A 20238-nucleotide genomic window follows, 5' to 3' on the forward strand; every position below is an offset into this window, starting at 1 on the left:
CAATTCTTCAACCTTGAAAGCACCTTCAATTTTTGTTTATTTTTTGTAAAAACACGTTTGTATAAGTACTATTAGAAAAAGTGTTCTTTTCTAAAAAAAAAAAATATTGTTACTGTTAAAAAGCATCGAGATGAAATTTGAATTTTTTAATATAACAAATAAAATACAATCATTAGAAAATTTACTTTGCTAAAATAAAGAAAGATTAATTTTTATTTTATCTAATGTGAAGAAAAATGGAACCACTTGAAATTTTGTGTATAATAGCGGGAATTTTTCTCCTACTCTATTTATATAGTAAGTCGACTCATGATTTTTGGAAAAATCAAGGTGTCAATGGGCCAAAACCAACACCACTTCTTGGCAATTTCACGGATCTTATGCTAAATCGAATTAGTGTGGGTGATTATACAAAAAAACTTTACGATGAATTCAATAGTGAACCCATGATTGGAATATTTGCTAGACGAACGCCAATTTTACTTTTAAGAGATTTAGATCTAATAAAGGATGTGTTAATTAAAGATTTTAATAAATTCGCCGATCGAGGATTGGCATTTAATGAGAAAGTTGACATTTTATCACCACATTTATTTACACTTGAGCCTGAACGATGGCGACCATTACGTAGAAATTTGTCACCAGTTTTTACATCCGGCAAATTGAAGGAAATGTTTCATTTACTTGTAGAAACATCGGAACATTTGGAACAATATTTAAATAAAGTGGTAATTGAAAATGAACCAATTGAATGTCGAACATTAACGTCAAAATTCACTGCTGATGTGATTGGTTCTTGTGTTTTTGGAATAGACATAAATGCATTGTCAAATGAAGAAAATGAATTTATTCGAATGGGACGAAAAATTTTTGACTTCAATTTTTGGAAAACTGTCAAATTTAGATTAAATACCATTACCCCATGGTTGTATGGATTACTTGGACCAATTTTAGCTGATCGGGAGACAGATAATTTTTTTGTTAATTTAATCAGGGATACTATGCAGTACAGAAAGGAGAATAATATTGTTAGGCATGATTTCATTGATTTATTGAGAGAGGTGAAGGAAAATCCTGATCGATTAGGTGATCTTGGTAGGTAAAATATTATGTAGAATACACACAAGGCTGCAATGATTTAAATCAAGTTGATGACATTTTAAATATATATTGATGACAAGTGTCAATAAGTTTCTAGGGTTATTCAAGATTAAAATTATTCTATAAATAAAAAATATTTTGGACTATGTTAGATTTTTTTTAATCTATAGAATTGATTGTTAGGAATCATGAGAAAAGTATAAAGAAAATTGACACTGAAAAATAATGAAAATTGCGGAAGTTGAATTTTAAAAATGAGGAGCAAAATTTCATAAGTCGATAAATCTACTTTTCAAACAAAAAATGGAGATAAATACAGACCTTACTAATCGATGAAAACTACATTTTCATTATTAAAAAAATAAAAAATTAATTTTCCTGACAATTTTAGAATTTTTTTTTAAATCGTAAATTTTCAAAATTTATACGATTAATAATTTTTCAGAATCATAAAAAAAGCGTAAAAGAAATTAGTGGTAAAAAATAATAAAAATTATCAAATTTTAATTTAAAAAATTTTTCTTTCAAAATAAATGTTTTTATATTTATGAATTTTTTTTATTTTTAATATATTTTACACGTCCAATTTATAAAACTGGAATAGGTACTTAGGATTTGCTTCATATTTTTTTTTGTTGAAGTTTTTATTTTAAAAATATAAATAAAAAATCAAATTTTTTTAATTTGAAAAAAATTGTGATTTTTATATCAGTTCTGTTCCTAATTTTTTCTTTTCTAAACAAATTCTATTATTGCAATATACTTATTTAATCGTGATTGCAGAATTGACTGATAGTTTGATAGCAGCTCAAGCTTTTGTATTTTTTATTGCCGGCTTTGAAACATCGTCAACGACAATGAGTAATGCATTATATGAACTTGCATTAGCTCCTTCAATTCAAGACAAATTGCGTAAAGAAATTCAAAATGAATTCAAAATAACAGAAGGCAAATTATTATATGATAGAATAAAAAATCTTAAATTTTTACACATGGTCTTCCAAGGTTTGTTTATAATGTATAAAATAACATTTCCAAAAATATTTTTGTATGTATAATAATAAAAAATGATTTAAACATAAATTTGTATATTTTACAGAAACTTTAAGAAAATATCCAGTAGTAACAGTTCTTATGAGGAAAGCAACAGAAAAATATACATTTTCTGGTTCTAATGTGACTATTCCAAAAGGGCAAAAAGTGTGGATTCCAGCTTATGCCATTCAACGAGATCCAAATAATTATCCTGATCCTGAAACTTTCAATCCACAGAGATTTAGTGAAGAAGAAGAAGTATCACGACATCCCATGTCATTTTTACCATTTGGAGATGGTCCTAGAAATTGCATTGGTGAATATATCATTTTTATATAATAATTAAAATTATCTCATTCATTAATATTTTTTTGAAAATTTTATTAAAAAATGGCAAAATTTGGAAATACAGGTGCAAGATTTGCTGTTTATCAAACTAAAGTTGGATTGATGAAAATACTCAATAATTACAAGGTGGATGTCTGTGAGAAAACTTCCATTCCTTATGTTAACCATAAAAGTTCATTTCTTCTACAGCCTAAGGATGGGATTTATCTCAAATTTCAAAAAATAACTTAATTTGTAACAGTTATGAAATTTTATATGTAAAAAGATTTATTATAAGGAACATGTTTTTTTATGAATATCTAGGACAATAAAAAAGTTACGATAATATACATATTCCTTATTTAGGTCCCTATTTCTCTATGTGCAATTGATTGAATTTAATTTGTATAAATGTAAAGATAATAAATTTGAAAAGTATAACTAAAGTGATGTTGCACACTCAAATTATAAAACAAAGTTTATTCCTTCGTAAAAAATTTTGTTGGCCCTGAAAAGGGCCGATTGTTTTGTTGGAGAGATCAAGATTTACTTTGAGCTGGTGTACTTGGTGACAGCCTTGGTGCCTTCAGAGACGGCGTGCTTGGCGAGTTCACCAGGAAGGAGAAGCCTGACAGCAGTTTGAATTTCCCGGGAGGTGATGGTGGACCTCTTGTTGTAGTGAGCCAAGCGGGAAGATTCGGCAGCGATACGTTCAAAGATATCGTTGACGAAGCTGTTCATGATGCTCATGGCCTTGCTGGAGACTCCAGTGTCGGGATGAACTTGTTTCAACACCTTGTAGATGTAGATGGCATAACTTTCCTTCCTCTTGCGCTTCTTTTTCTTGTCAGTCTTGGTGATATTTTTTTGAGCCTTGCCGGCTTTTTTCACAGCTTTGCCACTTGCTTTAGGAGGCATTTTCGATTTTCAGAGAGAGAAACAGTACGTCTGAACTCAACGAGAATACAGAGTGAAATGATGAAAAAATTTGAAAACCCGTCCTTTTACGTTCTTCTCCTGAACCATCCAAGCATGTGATTGGTGCGTGCACTCGGTGTAAATGCCCACCACTCATTGCACTGAGGGAGGAGGAACAGTGGTGGGGGACCCTAATGGAAGAACGTAAATAGGCGATTTTGCTGAAAATTTTGTATTATTCAACCAACCTTTGAGTTGTTCGTTTCGTTGTTACTAATCTAATTAAAAAAATGTCTGGACGTGGAAAAGGAGGCAAAGTCAAGGGAAAGTCAAAGACTCGTTCCAACAGAGCTGGACTTCAATTCCCAGTTGGTCGTATCCATCGTCTCTTGCGCAAGGGAAACTATGCTGAGCGTGTTGGTGCTGGAGCTCCAGTATACCTCGCAGCTGTCATGGAATACTTGGCTGCTGAAGTTTTGGAGTTGGCAGGAAATGCCGCTCGCGACAACAAGAAAACCAGAATCATCCCCCGTCATCTCCAACTTGCCATCAGGAATGACGAGGAATTAAACAAACTTCTTTCTGGAGTCACCATCGCTCAGGGTGGTGTTCTTCCCAACATCCAGGCTGTGCTTTTGCCTAAGAAGACCGAAAAGAAAGCTTAATTTTCTACCCACATCCTCTAAAACAATCGGCCCTTTTCAGGGCCAACAAGTCTTTTTTACGTGTGAATCTTGAGTTCTTTACATTCTGATCGTATTTATACTTAATCTTTTTTTAATGTTAAATAGTAAAATTTTATACATAAGTCAAAGTTCGAAAATTCGAATTACTTTTTCGCCTTGTCTACTTAGCCCGATACCGAGAGGAATAATTATTTATCATTTCTCAAAATATGTACCTAAGCATTTACAAAATCAGGGTGTCTAACGGTCAGGGAATTTCAGAAAATTCGGTTCAAATCAGAAAAATTTATGTAATTTCTACAAAAATAAAAATTGTTTATTCTAAAAAAACATGGTTTTTATTACCATTTGTTACTACCATTAGTAATTAATTTATTGTTAAATATGTCAGTAACAATATTTTTGTCCAAAGAAAGCAGAAATAAGGTTATTAAAAAGTCAGGAAATTTTTTTCTCATTCTTTTTTAGACACCCTGCAAATAAAAAAATTTATTTGTATTAATAAAATTACAGGGTTGCCACAAGTCACGGAAATTAATAAAAAGTGCTGGAAAAATGTAAACTTAGATTTTCATTAAAATATTCATTTGTTATGAATTTATATATCAAAATAACAATTTTACATGATTATTTGTAGAATTTGTAATCGAAATTTTATTTAACACAATTTTTGATAGAATTTATATTTGATAGAAAAAACGAAAATGTCTGGGAAAAATACAAAATTTTTGTCTGGAATACAGAGAAAATTATTTTGAAATTTTTGTGGCAACCCTGAGTTAATTTTTATTTGGAAATTTAAAGAAGGCTGCGTCTAGTAGTCCGTCTAGACGGATGAATTTAAATTGTCCGTCTATAGACGGATAATATAAATTGTCCGTCTATAGACGGATAATATAAATTGTCCGTCTAGTGCCAGTATTTACTGGCACAGTAGACGGATGAAATATTTTTTGTTAAAACTGTCCGTCTACCCGTATATATTTATATAAATATACATACATATAAACATTCAGCGCGAAATTCAAACTCTTTAAAGTTTAAATCGAAATTTTTTTTCAAATGATATTACATACCATTAAATTTTGAAGTTATAAAGATGAAAAGTCATTTTTCTTAATTGACGTACTGATCGATTTTTTCAAAAAAACTACTTCCTTTTATGAAAATTTTAAGCCTATAGTCTGATCGTGGGCAAACAATTTTTACAATATTTTCGTAATTTTTCAAAATTTTTTGAATATTTTAAAAATATTTTTGGTTTTTATACTACGTACTTTTATGTATTTTGATGCGCTGATTACGAAAATCTTAGTGACAATACCCGAAAATTTGATTTTTATGGTGAAAACCATAAAAAATGTCCTAAAGTTTATGGTTTTTTCCTTTATTGGGTAAAATATACAAAAAATTTAAAAAAATTCATAAGATATAAAAAAAGTATTTTAATAAGATCTATACCTTTTGTCGGGTAAGGATACTACTAAGATTTTCGTAATCAGCGAATCAAAATACCTAGTCTTAGTCCACGATCAGACTAGGCTTAAAATTTTCGTAAAAGGAAGTAATTTTTTTGAAAATTTTTGAAAAAAATCTATCACTACGTCAATTAAGAAAAATGACTTTTTATCTTTATAACTTCAAAATTTAATAGTAATATTATTTGAAAAAAATTTCCATTTTTTTTAAAGTACGTTTAAAAACATACATTTTGAAAAAAAACTTTTAAAATTGATGCATTTTTAAAGAAGTTATGAGCATTCAAAAATTAAAAGTCATGAAAATTCTGCAATTTTGAAAATTTCATAACTCAAAAATGGCTAGCTAAAAAAAATGTTTAAAAATATAAAAAAAAAATTTTAAAAGCTTCTATAGATTTTGAATTACAAAATAAGAAAAAAATTTGGTTTTTTGTTTTAAGTCAAAAACTGAAAAAGATTTTCTACCGGCCTTACATACTTCTGCATAAAAAAGGGTTTTTGTAGATCGACTGTCTTTGCCGCAATTTTAATTGTTTTACCTTATGAAAATAATTTTTTAATGTATTAAAATTAAATTTTAATATGTACTTAAAAATAATATATAATTGATTTTTTAATTCTGTTCTTGAAAAAAAATCTTAAAAATGGGTCTGATTTTCGGTCTTTACAGTGGTCTAACCCCTTAATATTTTAATTAGTAAAATATTCAATTTAATGTATATAGTTTTGATTTTTTATAATAAAATTACCTTTAACGGTTAGCAGTAACTGTTTCTTATGAATATTTCTTTTTTTATTTTGAATCCAATTGGATGAGTTTTTTACAGGCGCGTGGCAGGACCTTGTTAGTTGGATCGTGACTTATTATTAATAATTATTTTCTTAAGAGTAGACGGACAAATTTTAATCCATTTATTTCATCCGGATACTGTCTGATACTTTTAACAGTAATGCCAGTATAATAGACGGACAAAAATATTTATCCGTCTAGACGGACGACTAGCAGTAATTTCGTATCCGTCTAGACGGACGACTAGCCACTTCGTTTAAAGAATGTTAAATAAACTATTTTTTAATAATTTATTAGAAAATAAATATATCTAGGTATAGCTAAAAAGTTATAAATTTAGTTTTAAAAAAAAATTGTTTCAAATGTCAAAAGAAATTCCTTCATAAAAAATATTTGATGGCCCTGAAAAGGGCCGTTTGTTTACAATCATCCATTGAAAATGTCACAAGAATGACATTTTCACCTCTTTACTTCTTGGCAACCTTCTTTGCTGCAGGCTTCTTAGCTTTGGGTGCAGCAGCTTTTTTAGGGGAAGCTTTTGCCTTCTTTGGAGCAGCTTTAGTAGTTTTAGGTTTGGCAGCAGTGGATTTTGCCTTTGGTGGTTTTGCCGCAACTTTCGGGGTCTTCTTCTTTTCGGCAACAGCTTTCTTGGTCTTGGCTGCCACAGCCTTTTTCGGAGAAGCTGCTTTCTTAGCCTTAGGAGCAGCAGCTTTGGGTTTAGCAGCAGGAGTCTTAGCCTTGGGCTTAGTTTTACCTTCAGCTTTGGTGACGTTCAATTTGAAGGATCCTGCAGCACCTTTTCCCTTGGTTTGAATCAAGGCCTTATTGGCAACTGCAGCTTTCAAATACTTTCTGATGAAAGGGGCTTGCTTCTCGACATCGACTTTGTAGGTGGCAGCGATGTATTTCTTGATGGCTTGGAGAGAAGAGCCACCTCTTTCCTTCAAAGATGCGATGGCTGCATTAACCATCTCGGATGCTGGTGGATGACTGGCTTTAGCGCGTGGCTTCTTTGCCTTTGCAGCTGCAGCCTTTTTAGGAGTTGCAACTGCAGGCGCAGCTGGTGATTCTACTTTATCGGTCATTTCGATAATGAAATTTTCGAAAGAAAAAGTTTAATAACTTTAGAAATACTCTCAATGCAACTAGTGAAAGAGAAATGTAAATTTTTGCCCTGACGATCGGTGACCTAGGCAATTGCACGGACGGTGGAGAAAGACCCCTCCGCTCGTTCACCGCTCGCCGTTCGAATTCTCGGTAACTTAGGAACGACATTCAAAAAATTTGTTAACTTTTAAGTGTTAATACTTTGACATATTGTTGTAAATATCTTTAATTTTAATTGTACGATTATTGTACTTTTTAACTAACAAAAAATATCTTTTACTTTTATGTCATTCTTGGGTAATATTCAACATTTTTCGAAGCACTGCTTACAACGATCGGGCGTAACAAGTTTCAAAAATTGTTAAAAATATGTTAACAAATTTCGTTGACAAAAATTTGAGTTTTTAAATCAATTCTCGATTTATTCCCCTTTATGAATATTTAGTTTATTAATATTTTAACAATATATTGAAAGTGTTAGGAGTAGTTTAAGTTGAGCATGAGTTCAAATTTTTGATACGGAAAGCGCAAACGTTTAGAATGAATGCTTTGATCAATAATGAAAAAATTTAAACATTATTTTAGCATTGTTATATATATTTATAAATTTTAAACTTAATTTATTGTATTGAGGAATTTTTATTTTTAACTATGGACTTGCAAAATCACAAAACTATTTACACGCTCCAATAAAGAGTTTCTGTATATACATATATATATTTATTACTTTTAGCACATTTACTAATTTATAAAAGAATTTTAAAATTTCATTTTTTTAATCTTGGAAAAAGGTGAATTATTTGCGGAAAGTATGTAAAAAAATGTGAGGAAAAACTGATAGTTAAAAACAATTAATGTGCAAAATAATTAATTTGTATGTACTGAAATTTGTATTAATCTTAATTTTTCATCAATGATTGAAGCATTAATAGTTTAAAATTTTTGTAAATTGAAACTTCATGGAATTAAAATTTAGATGAAATGAAATTCGGTTACTTTGAAAACTAAATCAATTCAAATTTGAATAATTTAAAACTTAGATCGATAATTCTTTAGATATTGAAATTCCGTTGCTTTTAGTAAGTTTCGATTGATTGAATTTGCATTTAATTAAAATTTTATTAACTTAATTGAAAGAAGAATGATAAAAAAAATAAATAATTTACGAATAAATGAACAAATTGAAAATTTATTTATTTATAAAGGGGACTTCAAAAATAAAGTACCCTTTAAATACAAATTGTATAATATATGTGTATAATGTTGCTATTTAGAAAAGAATTAAACTAATTATTAAATAATAGATTACGCAGTGCTGTACTAAATGCATTTAAGTTAATATTAAAGAAATCAATGTCATTAGCAATCGTATTCGCCTTTATTGATAATCTATTAATGACAAAGTTAATTCCGTAATTTGTACTATGGTATGGTATTTGAAACAGTACATAATGTCTGGAATAACGTATTGGAATAGAAAATTTAATGAGTCATAGTAGAGGAAGACAATCAATGTATCCAGTTAAAATTTTAAAAAAGAAAAGTAAATCAAAATAGTGAAATCTAGATGCAAGTCTGGGTATGCTCGCCAATGAACGTAAGTTGTCATATTCATGTGAAAATCTGTCATAACGAACTTTTGTTTGTCTAGCAAAAAATCGAAGGAAGCGATTTTGAACTCGTTCGATTCTTACAAGATATTGAGCATAATATGGTCTCCATGACACAGAACAATTTTCAATTCGTAATCTAACAAATGAAAAGTAAAGCGATTTCAGAGTTCGTGGGTTATGAAACGCTAAAGCATTACTAATAACAAATTCGAGTGACCTGAGAGCACAGTTAACGATATTAGAAATGTGATAAATAAAAGAAAATTTTAATATTTTCTGTTTCTGACCAGGAAATCATTTTTTTCCTTCAGCTGCTGTTTTTGCTGATAATAATAAATATAATTGACAGTTTGTGAATAAGCCCTATAAATGTGAAACCAACTGGATCAATGGCTTTGCAAAAACTTTTTATCAATAATAATTACAAGAGAATTTATTTGTTTTCTTATTTTTAAGATCAATCAATGGAGCAGTTAGAAACAAAATAATTTCAACGTAAAAAAATGTGTTGGCCCTGAAAAGGGCCGATTGTTTCTTGAAGGGGTTGTAAAAAAATTAAGCACGTTCTCCTCGGATACGACGAGCCAATTGGATGTCTTTTGGCATAATGGTGACTCTTTTGGCGTGGATGGCGCACAAGTTGGTGTCTTCGAAGAGACCAACGAGGTAAGCCTCGCTAGCCTCCTGGAGAGCCATCACAGCAGAGCTCTGGAAACGCAAGTCGGTTTTGAAATCTTGAGCGATTTCACGAACCAAACGTTGGAAAGGAAGCTTGCGGATGAGGAGCTCAGTGCTCTTTTGGTAACGACGGATCTCACGGAGAGCGACAGTTCCTGGCCTGTAACGATGGGGTTTTTTCACTCCACCAGTTGCAGGCGCGCTCTTTCTGGCGGCCTTGGTTGCGAGTTGTTTCCTCGGTGCTTTACCACCGGTGGATTTACGAGCGGTTTGTTTGGTACGAGCCATGACGATGTAGTTGCTTCAGTGACTAACACAATAATGATGTTGGGAGGGGGTAAAATGCTGTATTTATAGACTTTTGCCTCCCATTGTTAACAGGAAGGGGAGTTCTAGGCACTTGATTGGTAGATTGAATTGTGGTGGGAGAAATGTGCAACACGACATTATAAAATAACGCTCACTTCCCCTTCCACGCATTCTCAGTTTGTTCTTCGTTCGAGTTTGACGTAGAAACTTTATTCTCTAAAAAATGACTGGTCGCGGAAAGGGAGGTAAAGGTTTGGGAAAAGGAGGAGCAAAGCGGCATCGCAAAGTTTTGCGTGATAACATCCAAGGTATCACCAAGCCTGCCATCCGTCGTTTGGCTCGTCGTGGTGGAGTGAAACGTATCTCCGGATTGATCTACGAGGAAACTCGTGGTGTTCTCAAAGTGTTCCTTGAGAACGTGATCCGTGACGCCGTCACTTATACCGAGCACGCCAAGAGGAAGACCGTTACTGCCATGGACGTCGTCTATGCTTTGAAACGTCAAGGCCGCACCCTTTACGGTTTCGGCGGTTAAATATAATCATCATCATCGTCATCATCATCTAAACAATCGGCCCTTTTCAGGGCCACTACATTTTTTAACGTTGAAATTCTTTTTCTTTGATTACATATTTATAATTATAATTTCATACAAGAGAATAAATAAAAGTTATTATATTCATTTTATGAACACAAATTAATTTTTAATAAAATAGCTCAAAAGTATCTTTTCTAACGATGAATTTAACATAATACCAAAAAGAAAAGTTTATCTGGAATATAAAATTCACAATTTGATATTTATTTTTCGAAGTGCCTATTTCTATGCTAACGTAAGCTGATATTTCAAAACTAAACCTACGCGAAGTGACAGCGAAATGAAAAATTAACGTAAACCGATCTCCCAAAACTAAACCTACGCGAAATGAAAAAAGTTTCGAAAAGTGACACCCGTGGGGTAAGTTTCACTTTTCACTTATAGTAAAAAAAAAAATTCACCATTATTCAGGATCCAAGGAATTTCCCAAAATACTTTCGGCCATATCCACCCCCTCTCGCCAAGGTTTTTTTTAAAAAGAAAAGCGAGCAGTACCTTACGCGGCCGAAGGCCGTGTTTACTATTTTGCATTCACATGTTTTTTACTACGCTAGTGTAATGATGAAGTGTATTTACACTTCGCGTAACTATAGTTTTGGAAATCAGTTTACGTTAGCGTAGGTATAGAGCCAGCGTTTATTTTTCTCTGGATGAGCTATTAGGTGCCATCACAAATTATGTATAGCATTTTTTTAGATATAATAGAAAAAAATTTCCTGTGAAATAAAAAATGATTTTAGGTTAAAATTTTGGAGAAATGATTTTGTTTGGTATAAGAAATCTCGCTGTTGTACTCATTTACTATAACTTAACGCAAAAATAAATCAATAAATAGTAAAATAATGTAGTATTATATCATAGTTCATTCAGCGGCCACTTGCTCGAATTGGCGCTGTTTCCTGGAGCACTGATACACTCAAGCAACGTCTGTTTATCCGCCGCCATGTTTGTTGTCATTTTCGTTTAAAAATATCACTTTTTCAATTATTTTTTAAATAATTTAACGCAAAATTAAGTTTTTTCAGGAGAACAGCGCGGTGCATTGAACCCAAATCTATCAACCCTCAAAATTTTAGCCTAAAATCTTTTTTCATTTTAGAGAAAGTTGGAATATTCAGGGTGTCTAGCGATCCGGGAAATCCGGGATTTTGGCGGGAATTTTTTGAGTCATGAAAAAAACCGGGAAATTGCCGGGAATTAGTAAACAGATCCGGGAAATCCGTAGATTTTTAGAAAATATTAGAAAAATATATTTAATTTTTAAATTTTCGTTGAAAATTTTTTATTGGTATACCCGTATCTGATATCCTTTTTTTTTAGAAATATTTCTAATTGTATTAATAATATATTTTTTGTAATTTATTACAAAAGCAGTGCAAATTGCAGTGTTTTATTAAATTGCAAGTAATTCAAAAAATAATGAAGTTTTTCAAATTTGCAATTTTACTTAAAAGGTAATTTTTCATAAAATTAAGGTAACTTGTCAATATTATTCCATAAATTTTTTCTTATATTCTAAAAACTTCGAAATTGAGGAAAAAAAATATGTAGTTGGGAAAAATTAAAGTTATTTCTGTTGTGCAGATGGAAATATTATAATTAAATGAAAAAGTACTTGGAAAAAATTCTCACAAAATCTTTGCATTAAAAAATTTAATATGTTTTGAAGACAAATTTCTTTTTAGTAATGCTAACCCTTCGAATCTCGACCTGGGTCGTTTGTGACCTAGGTGATATTTCAAATCTTAAAAAACGACCTTCAATTTTTGCTGAAAAAAATATATGAAATAATTTTTTTGTTAAATTATGAATGTTACTTCAACTTGATAGATTTACTAAGTTATTTGAAATTGAAAAAATACTGCGATTTACGGTATTTTCGTAATAATTAATTAAAAACTTGTCTTACATGCTTAATCCTAAGCTTATTTCATTAAAAAATTGTAAAAAGTATATTTTAATAAATTATACAAATTAAAATTACTTCCGAAACAGAAAAAATGCTTTTCCATTTTTAATAGTAACAAAATTATACAAATATAATTTTATTAGTTACTCATGTAACTTCCAAGGTATTATTAAAACATAGTATTGTACAATTTCAATTTAAGAAAATCCGGGAAAACTGTGTCTTAAATTCCGGGAAATCCGGGATTTTGCCGGGAATTTTAAAATAAAAATTCACTAGACACCCTGATATTGCAAAACACTACATACTAGGTCACGTGGGAGTTTCCCACATGCCTTTAACATTTTTCTTAATTTTATTTTTTTTTGTTTGTTTATACTTTTCAATTTATAAAAAAATCAAGAAAAACTATTTGCCTGTTGATTCGCTTCAAAATATCGACAAAATCATATTAAAAGTTGAAAATAAAACAAAATCAATCTGCATCGCTTCATCCACTATTAAATATAATGTGTAAGATATAAAAAGAACAATAAATATATGTTTAATTAATATATTTATCAAGAAAATTGGTGCATATTTTTAAAATTATTTATTTTTCATATGTTTGTGTGGAATATATAAAAAATTAAACAAATTGTTTATTATAAACTAAATTAAATGTTATTCCATTTCTTTATTATTTATAGAAAATCCAAATAAAATGAATAAAACATTTTTTTTAAGTTGAGGAACGCAAAAATTTTCTATATAAATATTTTGTATTGCCATAAAATAAAAAATCGTAATAAATAATTTTAGTTCATATTTATTTCCATACAAATAATATTTTGAGATAGTATTGAAAAAAATTTTAAGAAAAATTTATCATCGTATTTCTAAATTTTTTTTAACAATTTTCAAATATTAATCATATAAATCTTTATGTAATTTTAAAATTATCATAACGAACTTAGAGAATATTTAAAAACTAATCAATTTACCTATTATTGAACCTTTTATTTATTATAAAAAAATATTATGAAGTTACTGATGTTAAAAATCTATGAATGCCGAGCACCTTTTTTTGAAATTATTATAATACTAAATAAAAAAAAAATTAATTATTTTGTTTATTACTATTCAATAAAAAACCTTAATGAAAAATATATGCAATGATCTTTTTCAATGATCGTTTTATTAAAATGCTTGGAACAAACATAAAAATGAGAATTATAGAAAAATATAAAATATAGTGAATACAGTATTTTTATTTAAACTATCGGTATAATATCACAAATTTTTGCCTAAACGGCTTTAAAATTCTGTCTCTCTCTCTTTTTTAAAAAAAGAAAAAAACTGTAAATTAATAATATTTTCAAAGACAATTAACTTATTTAATATCATTAGTATAAACAGTAGAAAATATTTTCCATATCAAAAAATTTTAATATATGAATCAATCATTCTTTGTTTAATGAAAAAAATTCAATGACAAAATAATGTAAAATTATTTCTTTTTTTTTTAATAATAATAAATAATAATAACAATTTTAGTATATTTGGTATACTATTATATAAAATGACTCAATCTATATTAAAATTGTAATTTTCCGTCTTGCTATTTCGGTACAATTAAAAATAAATACAGAAATTACTCTTTTTTTTTTTACATATTTTCTATTGCACTAAGAAGTGATGCAACGCAAGAAAATTTTTTATCCCATTTTGTTGTTATAGAATATATTGATTTTTGAAGAAATAACCAAACTGGTTCACTTGGCTTTGGATATTCGGTGTGTAAAACGTGAAAACTTTTGAAACATAAATCCAGAGCTTGTAAAATACTTTGAAAACTATATCTTGTGTCATCTATATTCACATAAAATCTATTAACTACAGATAAATTTTCTCCAACAACGATTATTAACGGCTGAAGTGACATATTAAAATTTGACAATTTTTCTCTCATTTTTTTGATTTCTTCATCAATATCATCGGGAGACTGAAATTTTATAATTATTAATTCATGAAAATATGCATAATTTTATTAATTATAGTAGAAAAATATTATTATTATTATTTTAATTTTTTACCTTTACATGCAAAATAAAAGACGCTCGTGCCTCTTCAATTGTTGGCTTCCACACTGTTTTCGCTTTTCTAATTTTACAGATTGGTGGACATAGGGCTGGTAAAACCATTAATAATTTCAGGTCTCTTTCACCTTAAAAAAAATAAATTCGTGACGCTCAAAATTACTTCATAAAAAAATTTTTTCTTTAAAAAAAAAAAAAAAAAAAATTTCAAAAATGGGTTATGTTAAAGAGGTGTAATTAAACAAAATCGTCATTTAAACCGAATTAATATTTAATCGAATAGTCAAATTGTGTTTTTGGTCAAAATTTCTCAAACTAATCGCCTATAATTAAACAATTTAATTTTCTATGTTAAATTTATTTTTTACTCCTACTGCATAATCAAAAAAAGTTTCTGAAAATTAATGTGATGTACTTACTTTTTATTTTTATTTAAATTAAAAAATTGTTTTCAGAAATAAATTTTAACATTAGAATGCAACCAAAAAAAAAAAAAAAAAAACAGTTTTTATTATCATATTAATTAAGCAAATGTGAACCATTAAATAATCAATAAAGAAATTCATGTAAATTTTTTTGCATTTTGCGCTAAAATTATTTTTTGGCTAATAATATAAATATTACCATTTCAAAAATCAATTAAATAAAAAATCGCGCATTCAGTTATATTAAATTTGTCTATAAAAAAAAAAATTAATAAAAATTATTTTACCTTCGGAAATATTTCCAGATGAGAGTGTTTCAAGTAATTCTTTAGCTGCCTTGTCTTTAATTTCAGATTTCATTAATGTGTAAATTTTTTTCGATAAAATCGGCCAATGTATATCTAAAATTCCTTCTCTACCAATTTCATATTTAAAATCGCTTTCAATCTAAAAATAATAAAATCACCATAATGTTAAATTTAGAAAATTTTCCAAAAATAAAAAAAATCGAATGAACAAACAAAACAAAAGTTAGTTAAACTTCATTTTCGTCTTTTTAAATAAAAATAAATTTTTATATTTAAAAAATTTTAATTACAAATTTTTAAGTTTGTCAAATTTTGCGCAATTTTATTATGAATTATTAATATTTATTCATATATACCAATTCGTATCCCAAGGGTTGTTTTAAAATGGAATATTTATCAAAAATAACTTTGAGAGTTTCGGAAGGACGTTTAAATTCTGATTGTCGAATTTTCACACTCAATTGCCAATGAATGAGAACACTTGACCAAGGCCCATCATTATTGAGTAACCAATTAACGTGTTCCTTAGCTATTAAATCAAATATTACATGAATTAAATTAAATGAAATAAATAATTTCAATTTATATGTAGAAAAATAATGATTTATCTTACAACTAGAACTGATATCGTTAATGTCAGATTCATCTTCTTCATGATCAGAATTTTTTGAATCGAAAAATCCCAATTCTTTTTGTGTTGTTCTCAAATTTCTATATTTATCGACAAATTTTCCACGTGATATTGTTTGATTTTTTCCTTCTGTCTTTGGCGGAATGAAATATGAATCTGGAGCTTCTTTTTTGAAAATAGCACAAAATTTTTTAGTCAAAATAAGAAAGTGATGATTTTTTAATTCTGGCCTAAAATTATATATTTAAAATGTATATATTTTTCTAATAAATTGGAAAATTTCCATTTCCATTTAACAATTTAATATTTAACAAAATATCAAATACAATTTTTTTAGAATTTTATTTAAAGATTTGTTAATTTTTAATTTATTAACATTTTTCTAATCAATTTTGTTTGGATTTTTTTTCATTTTTTGAATATAATTTTTATTTTCATTGAAAGTAAATATAAAATAGAAATAAAAAAAAAAACAATTATAGGGTCAATTGGGGTAAATGGGGACAAGAGGTTTTGGAGCTTAATTTACAGTTTTGAAATTAAGTTCAACGTCAATATTTTAATCTCAGATCACCTGCAAGAGGTTTTGAGTATTGCCAAGCTTTTATCTTAACAATTGGCAGCAAGATATAAAAAGTTATCGCTCAATGCATAAAAACTTGAAAATCAATTGAAATTTTTTTATTTTTTTTTATTTCAGTATTTTGTCTCGCATTTGAAAAAAAAAGAATTAAAAAACATACCAAATTTTTTTCTTATTCCTTATGACTCCCATAACAGAAATTCACTTGAATTTTTGATTTTTATCAATTTGGTTAATTATGACAAGCTGTCTCCATTTAACCCAAAAATTTGAAAACTCAGGGTAAATGGGGACAGCTTGTTATTATTAACCAAATTGACAAAAATCAAAAATTCAAGTGAATTTCTGTTATGGGAGTCATAAGGAATAAAAAAAAAATTTGTTATGATTTTTAAGTCTGTTTTTTTTTCAAATGCGAGACAAAATACTGAAATAAAAAAAAAAAATAAAAAAATTTCAATTTGTTTAACTATTATATATCTACTACAAATTTTTTTTCAAGTTTTTTCATCCCTTAATACAATAATATACTTCAGGAAACTTATTTCTTAAAACTTTCTTAGAAACTATGCTGTCCCCATTTACCCCAAATTTTATGAAATTTTCTAAATTTTGGGGTAAATGGGGACAGTCAGTTTCGAGCTTATCTAAATTTTTTTCTGCTGCATAAAATTAATCCTGGGAATGTAAATAACAATTTAAAAAAAAAATAAACCCGCAAATATTACCTTTTAAAGAAAGAAACTTACGTAATTTGTGAAAAATAGCGATTTTGTCCCCATTTACCACAACTGACTCTAGTTACTTACATTTTAATATTACCATCACTTGATATTGGAATTTCCATCAATGATCGAATAATTAAATCGACAAGAACTTTTCGAATTTTGCCTGGTAAAGCTTTTTCTTGATATTTATTTAAAATTTTCTGTCCAGTTATAGTCTTTTTTAAAAGAGCAGTCAAATCCTGCAAAAATTTGTTATAATATTAGAAATTTTTAAACAATTTAGAATATATTACAATTTTTTTTTTTTTATAGAAAAATTAAATATACCTCTTTTCATAAATTTACAAATAAAATACAGTTTCCAATTGATTGGAAATAAAAAAATAATTCGATAACTGATTGTGTAATAAAAAAAAAGTAACTTACAAGGGTATTCATATTTCTGAAAATATTTTCATTAATATCCTCTGTTTTAGATTCTTCTAAAATATTCAATTGAACATCAGAATTATTTTCGTCTAATGTTATTGTCTCAAAACAATCATTATTTTTAGATGTGCTTGGTCGCTTTACTGTAACCTTTAATAATACATATTGGTAATTAATTGTTAATTTATAATTTAAAATAATAAATTAAGTTATTCTAAAAACAAATAAAAATTTCTTTTTTTTTAAATAGATAAGTTTTACAAAATTTTTATTGCACTTCTACAAAGTATCATAATTTCTAAACCTGTAATTGATTCTGTGATTCTACTGCAAGTGGATCAAAATTCAATTCTTGACAAACAAGTAAATAATTAACATCTTGTTCTTCCTCTAGTGGAAGAATTACAGTTTGTTTTTCTACTAAAGATGATTGAGAAAGGCCGTTGTGATTGTTACCTAAAGAAATTTTTTTTTTTTTAACTACACAAAAATCTTGAGTATGCGATCGAAAATAAAGTGATATTTACCATTTTCCAATATATTCTCCCATAAATATTTACTGACATTATTTTTAATAGATTCCTCAGAATTATTTAGATTTTGAGAAATATTTTCATATGATTTTAATTTTTTAATTATTTCCGTCAAGGAAGCAACTTTTTGTTTTAATTCAATAATTTGACGATTTTTCTCTTTATTCTCAATTTCCTTGGCTTTTAATTTTTCTTCATATATTTCCATACCTCGTCGTAATGTTCGCGGTGAAAGCTCATATTTATGATCATGATCAACGAGTTTACGTGATTTTAAAACTGGCGATCCACTTGGTGATTTTTCCCCGTCAATCGATTCTTCTTGTACAATGTCCATTAATTTTTCAGTTTTAACACATGTAACATATCCTTTTGAATTATTTTCTGTAAATTAGCATTATTACTGCTTTTAATTTTTTTTAATAAAAAAAAAAAAAATTTCCCAACCTGGTTTTGGAGTGTTATTTAATTTTGACGGTACACTTCCTTCTAATAATTTTAAACGTTCTCCCACCTCTCGCTCATTGAAAGAGAATTTATCAAAATGTCTCTTACACACTACACTATCAACTGTTGGTTGCCAATTTTTCAATTCTAAATTCTCTAACCATTTTTGAAGAAGCTCCGGATTGTCTAATGGAAAACTGTGAATAACAGTAAAAAATAAAGAATAAAAAAGAAAAATTAAAAAAAAGAAAAAATTAGTGCTTTCAGTTATAATTACATACTGGAAAAACGAGCATTTCGTTTGAAGTGTTCTCTTTCTTTTGCAGGACACACAATGCGAACCAGAAATTGTACGAATTGTTGGAATAGCCTTTTTTTTCAGTCTCGTTCGAAATGTACTTACATCGAAACAATCATTAGTAAAATGATCTGAGCATAAAATGTCCTCTTTCTTTGGTATGAAATTTTTTAAATTCAAATTTTGAAGCCATTGTTCAAGAACAAAAGAATCATTTAAAGGAAATCTGCAATAGTAAATAATAACTTTTACAATAGAAATTTTCATTGTAAATAAAAAAAAAAAAAAATGATATATACAAATATAATTTGAAATTACAATGCAAAAAAATTTTAAGAAAAAAAAGTTATTTTTAATTGAATTGTAATTTTTTTTTAATAATAGAAAATTTTAGCTAAAATAAACAAAATTTTTTCTCAAGATTCAGTTAAAAAAATTAAAAAATAGGTTTTTCTCGTCTACGCTAATTACGTATCAATTAATAAAAAAAATATTAATTATAAATTATTCAATTATTAGACTTATTATAATTAAATAATTTTCATTAAAAATTTTGCAATTTCTATTATATATAGATTTAAAACACCCACGCTTTTTGAATTTCAGGTTATGTTTCAAGTACTTGAGTACTAATAATGTTTAATTTAATTGTAACACACTATCAGCAATATACATAGTTAATATATTGATGACAATTTCTACATTGAATGTTATATGTAATATTACATAAATTTTGTACAAAAGTTCCACAATATTCTGCATAAACAATTGTTAGTTTTTAAAGTATATTGTATAAATTTCTAAAGAATATAATTTTGATTTATTTCAATTTTTGTTTTGTATGTTATTGATAATTTACTGCGATTAGAAGTTGTTTTTCAAAAATATATTTATACTTACTTGTGAAATGTACGATTACTTTCCTTCTTGTTTGAAATACCACACATGCAACACTTTTTCATTTTTGTATATTCAAATGTGGTGTTTCTCGTTAAAAAAAGAAATTTCCCAATCAAGTCACGATATTAATTTTTAAATGAACATAAAATTTTGATATATTTACCACATTATTGTTATATTCATAATATAACAATAGAAAGAATAAATGAATTTACTTTAGGGAATTGTTTACGTCTCCCACCTAACCTAATCTTTCGTCTTTTCAACCACGGGTTAATTCCAAGTTAATCGTGATTGGTTAGATCCAATAGAATGTTAACAAATGT

The 20238-nt window shown here is 27.9% G+C and overlaps 7 protein-coding genes across 8 annotated transcripts; 3 read left to right on the top strand and 4 right to left on the bottom strand.

The window, feature by feature from the left end:
* Positions 1-47: 47 nt before the first annotated feature.
* On the top strand, positions 48-2809 carry LOC127285952 (probable cytochrome P450 6a13). Its single transcript, XM_051312184.1, has 4 exons — positions 48-1095; positions 1885-2106; positions 2201-2452; positions 2549-2809. The coding sequence occupies exons 1-4, from the start codon at positions 237-239 to the stop codon at positions 2713-2715; spliced, it is 1500 nt and encodes a 499-aa protein (XP_051168141.1). The 5' UTR covers positions 48-236; the 3' UTR covers positions 2716-2809.
* A 156-nt stretch (positions 2810-2965) lies between these two features.
* On the bottom strand, positions 2966-3445 carry LOC127285956 (histone H2B). Its single transcript, XM_051312189.1, has one exon. It carries the CDS (start codon positions 3379-3381, stop codon positions 3010-3012), a length of 372 nt encoding a protein of 123 aa, XP_051168146.1. The 5' UTR covers positions 3382-3445; the 3' UTR covers positions 2966-3009.
* A 192-nt stretch (positions 3446-3637) lies between these two features.
* Positions 3638-4098, top strand: LOC127285958 (histone H2A). Its single transcript, XM_051312191.1, has one exon. The coding sequence runs from the start codon at positions 3672-3674 to the stop codon at positions 4044-4046; it is 375 nt and encodes a 124-aa protein (XP_051168148.1). The 5' UTR covers positions 3638-3671; the 3' UTR covers positions 4047-4098.
* Positions 4099-6738: 2640 nt separating this feature from the next.
* LOC127285959 (histone H1C-like) lies at positions 6739-7513 on the bottom strand. The gene has a single exon (XM_051312192.1). It carries the CDS (start codon positions 7421-7423, stop codon positions 6806-6808), a length of 618 nt encoding a protein of 205 aa, XP_051168149.1. The 5' UTR covers positions 7424-7513; the 3' UTR covers positions 6739-6805.
* Positions 7514-9564: 2051 nt separating this feature from the next.
* On the bottom strand, positions 9565-10056 carry LOC127285964 (histone H3). The gene has a single exon (XM_051312198.1). The coding sequence runs from the start codon at positions 10022-10024 to the stop codon at positions 9614-9616; it is 411 nt and encodes a 136-aa protein (XP_051168155.1). The 5' UTR covers positions 10025-10056; the 3' UTR covers positions 9565-9613.
* A 140-nt stretch (positions 10057-10196) lies between these two features.
* Positions 10197-10635, top strand: LOC127285963 (histone H4). The gene has a single exon (XM_051312197.1). The coding sequence runs from the start codon at positions 10269-10271 to the stop codon at positions 10578-10580; it is 312 nt and encodes a 103-aa protein (XP_051168154.1). The 5' UTR covers positions 10197-10268; the 3' UTR covers positions 10581-10635.
* A 3149-nt stretch (positions 10636-13784) lies between these two features.
* Positions 13785-20162, bottom strand: LOC127285960 (uncharacterized). Of its 2 annotated transcripts, none has more exons than XM_051312194.1 (12): positions 19913-20162; positions 18996-19238; positions 18715-18911; positions 18262-18636; positions 18039-18190; positions 17732-17884; positions 17387-17544; positions 15977-16224; positions 15720-15892; positions 15343-15502; positions 14628-14758; positions 13785-14536 (listed from the first exon to the last, which is right to left on the bottom strand). In XM_051312194.1, exons 1-12 carry the CDS (start codon positions 19972-19974, stop codon positions 14201-14203), a joined length of 2388 nt encoding a protein of 795 aa, XP_051168151.1. In that variant the 5' UTR covers positions 19975-20162; the 3' UTR covers positions 13785-14200. The 2 variants fall into 2 exon arrangements, with proteins under 2 accessions (XP_051168151.1, XP_051168150.1); XM_051312193.1 differs by having other exon boundaries at positions 18262-18651; positions 19913-20161.
* Between the last annotated feature and the right edge of the window lie 76 nt (positions 20163-20238).

This window comes from Leptopilina boulardi, unplaced genomic scaffold (genome assembly GCF_019393585.1).
Source record: "Leptopilina boulardi isolate dan_hultmark-lab unplaced genomic scaffold, ZJU_Lbou_2.1 LbouV2_342, whole genome shotgun sequence".
NCBI lineage: Eukaryota > Metazoa > Arthropoda > Insecta > Hymenoptera > Figitidae > Leptopilina > Leptopilina boulardi.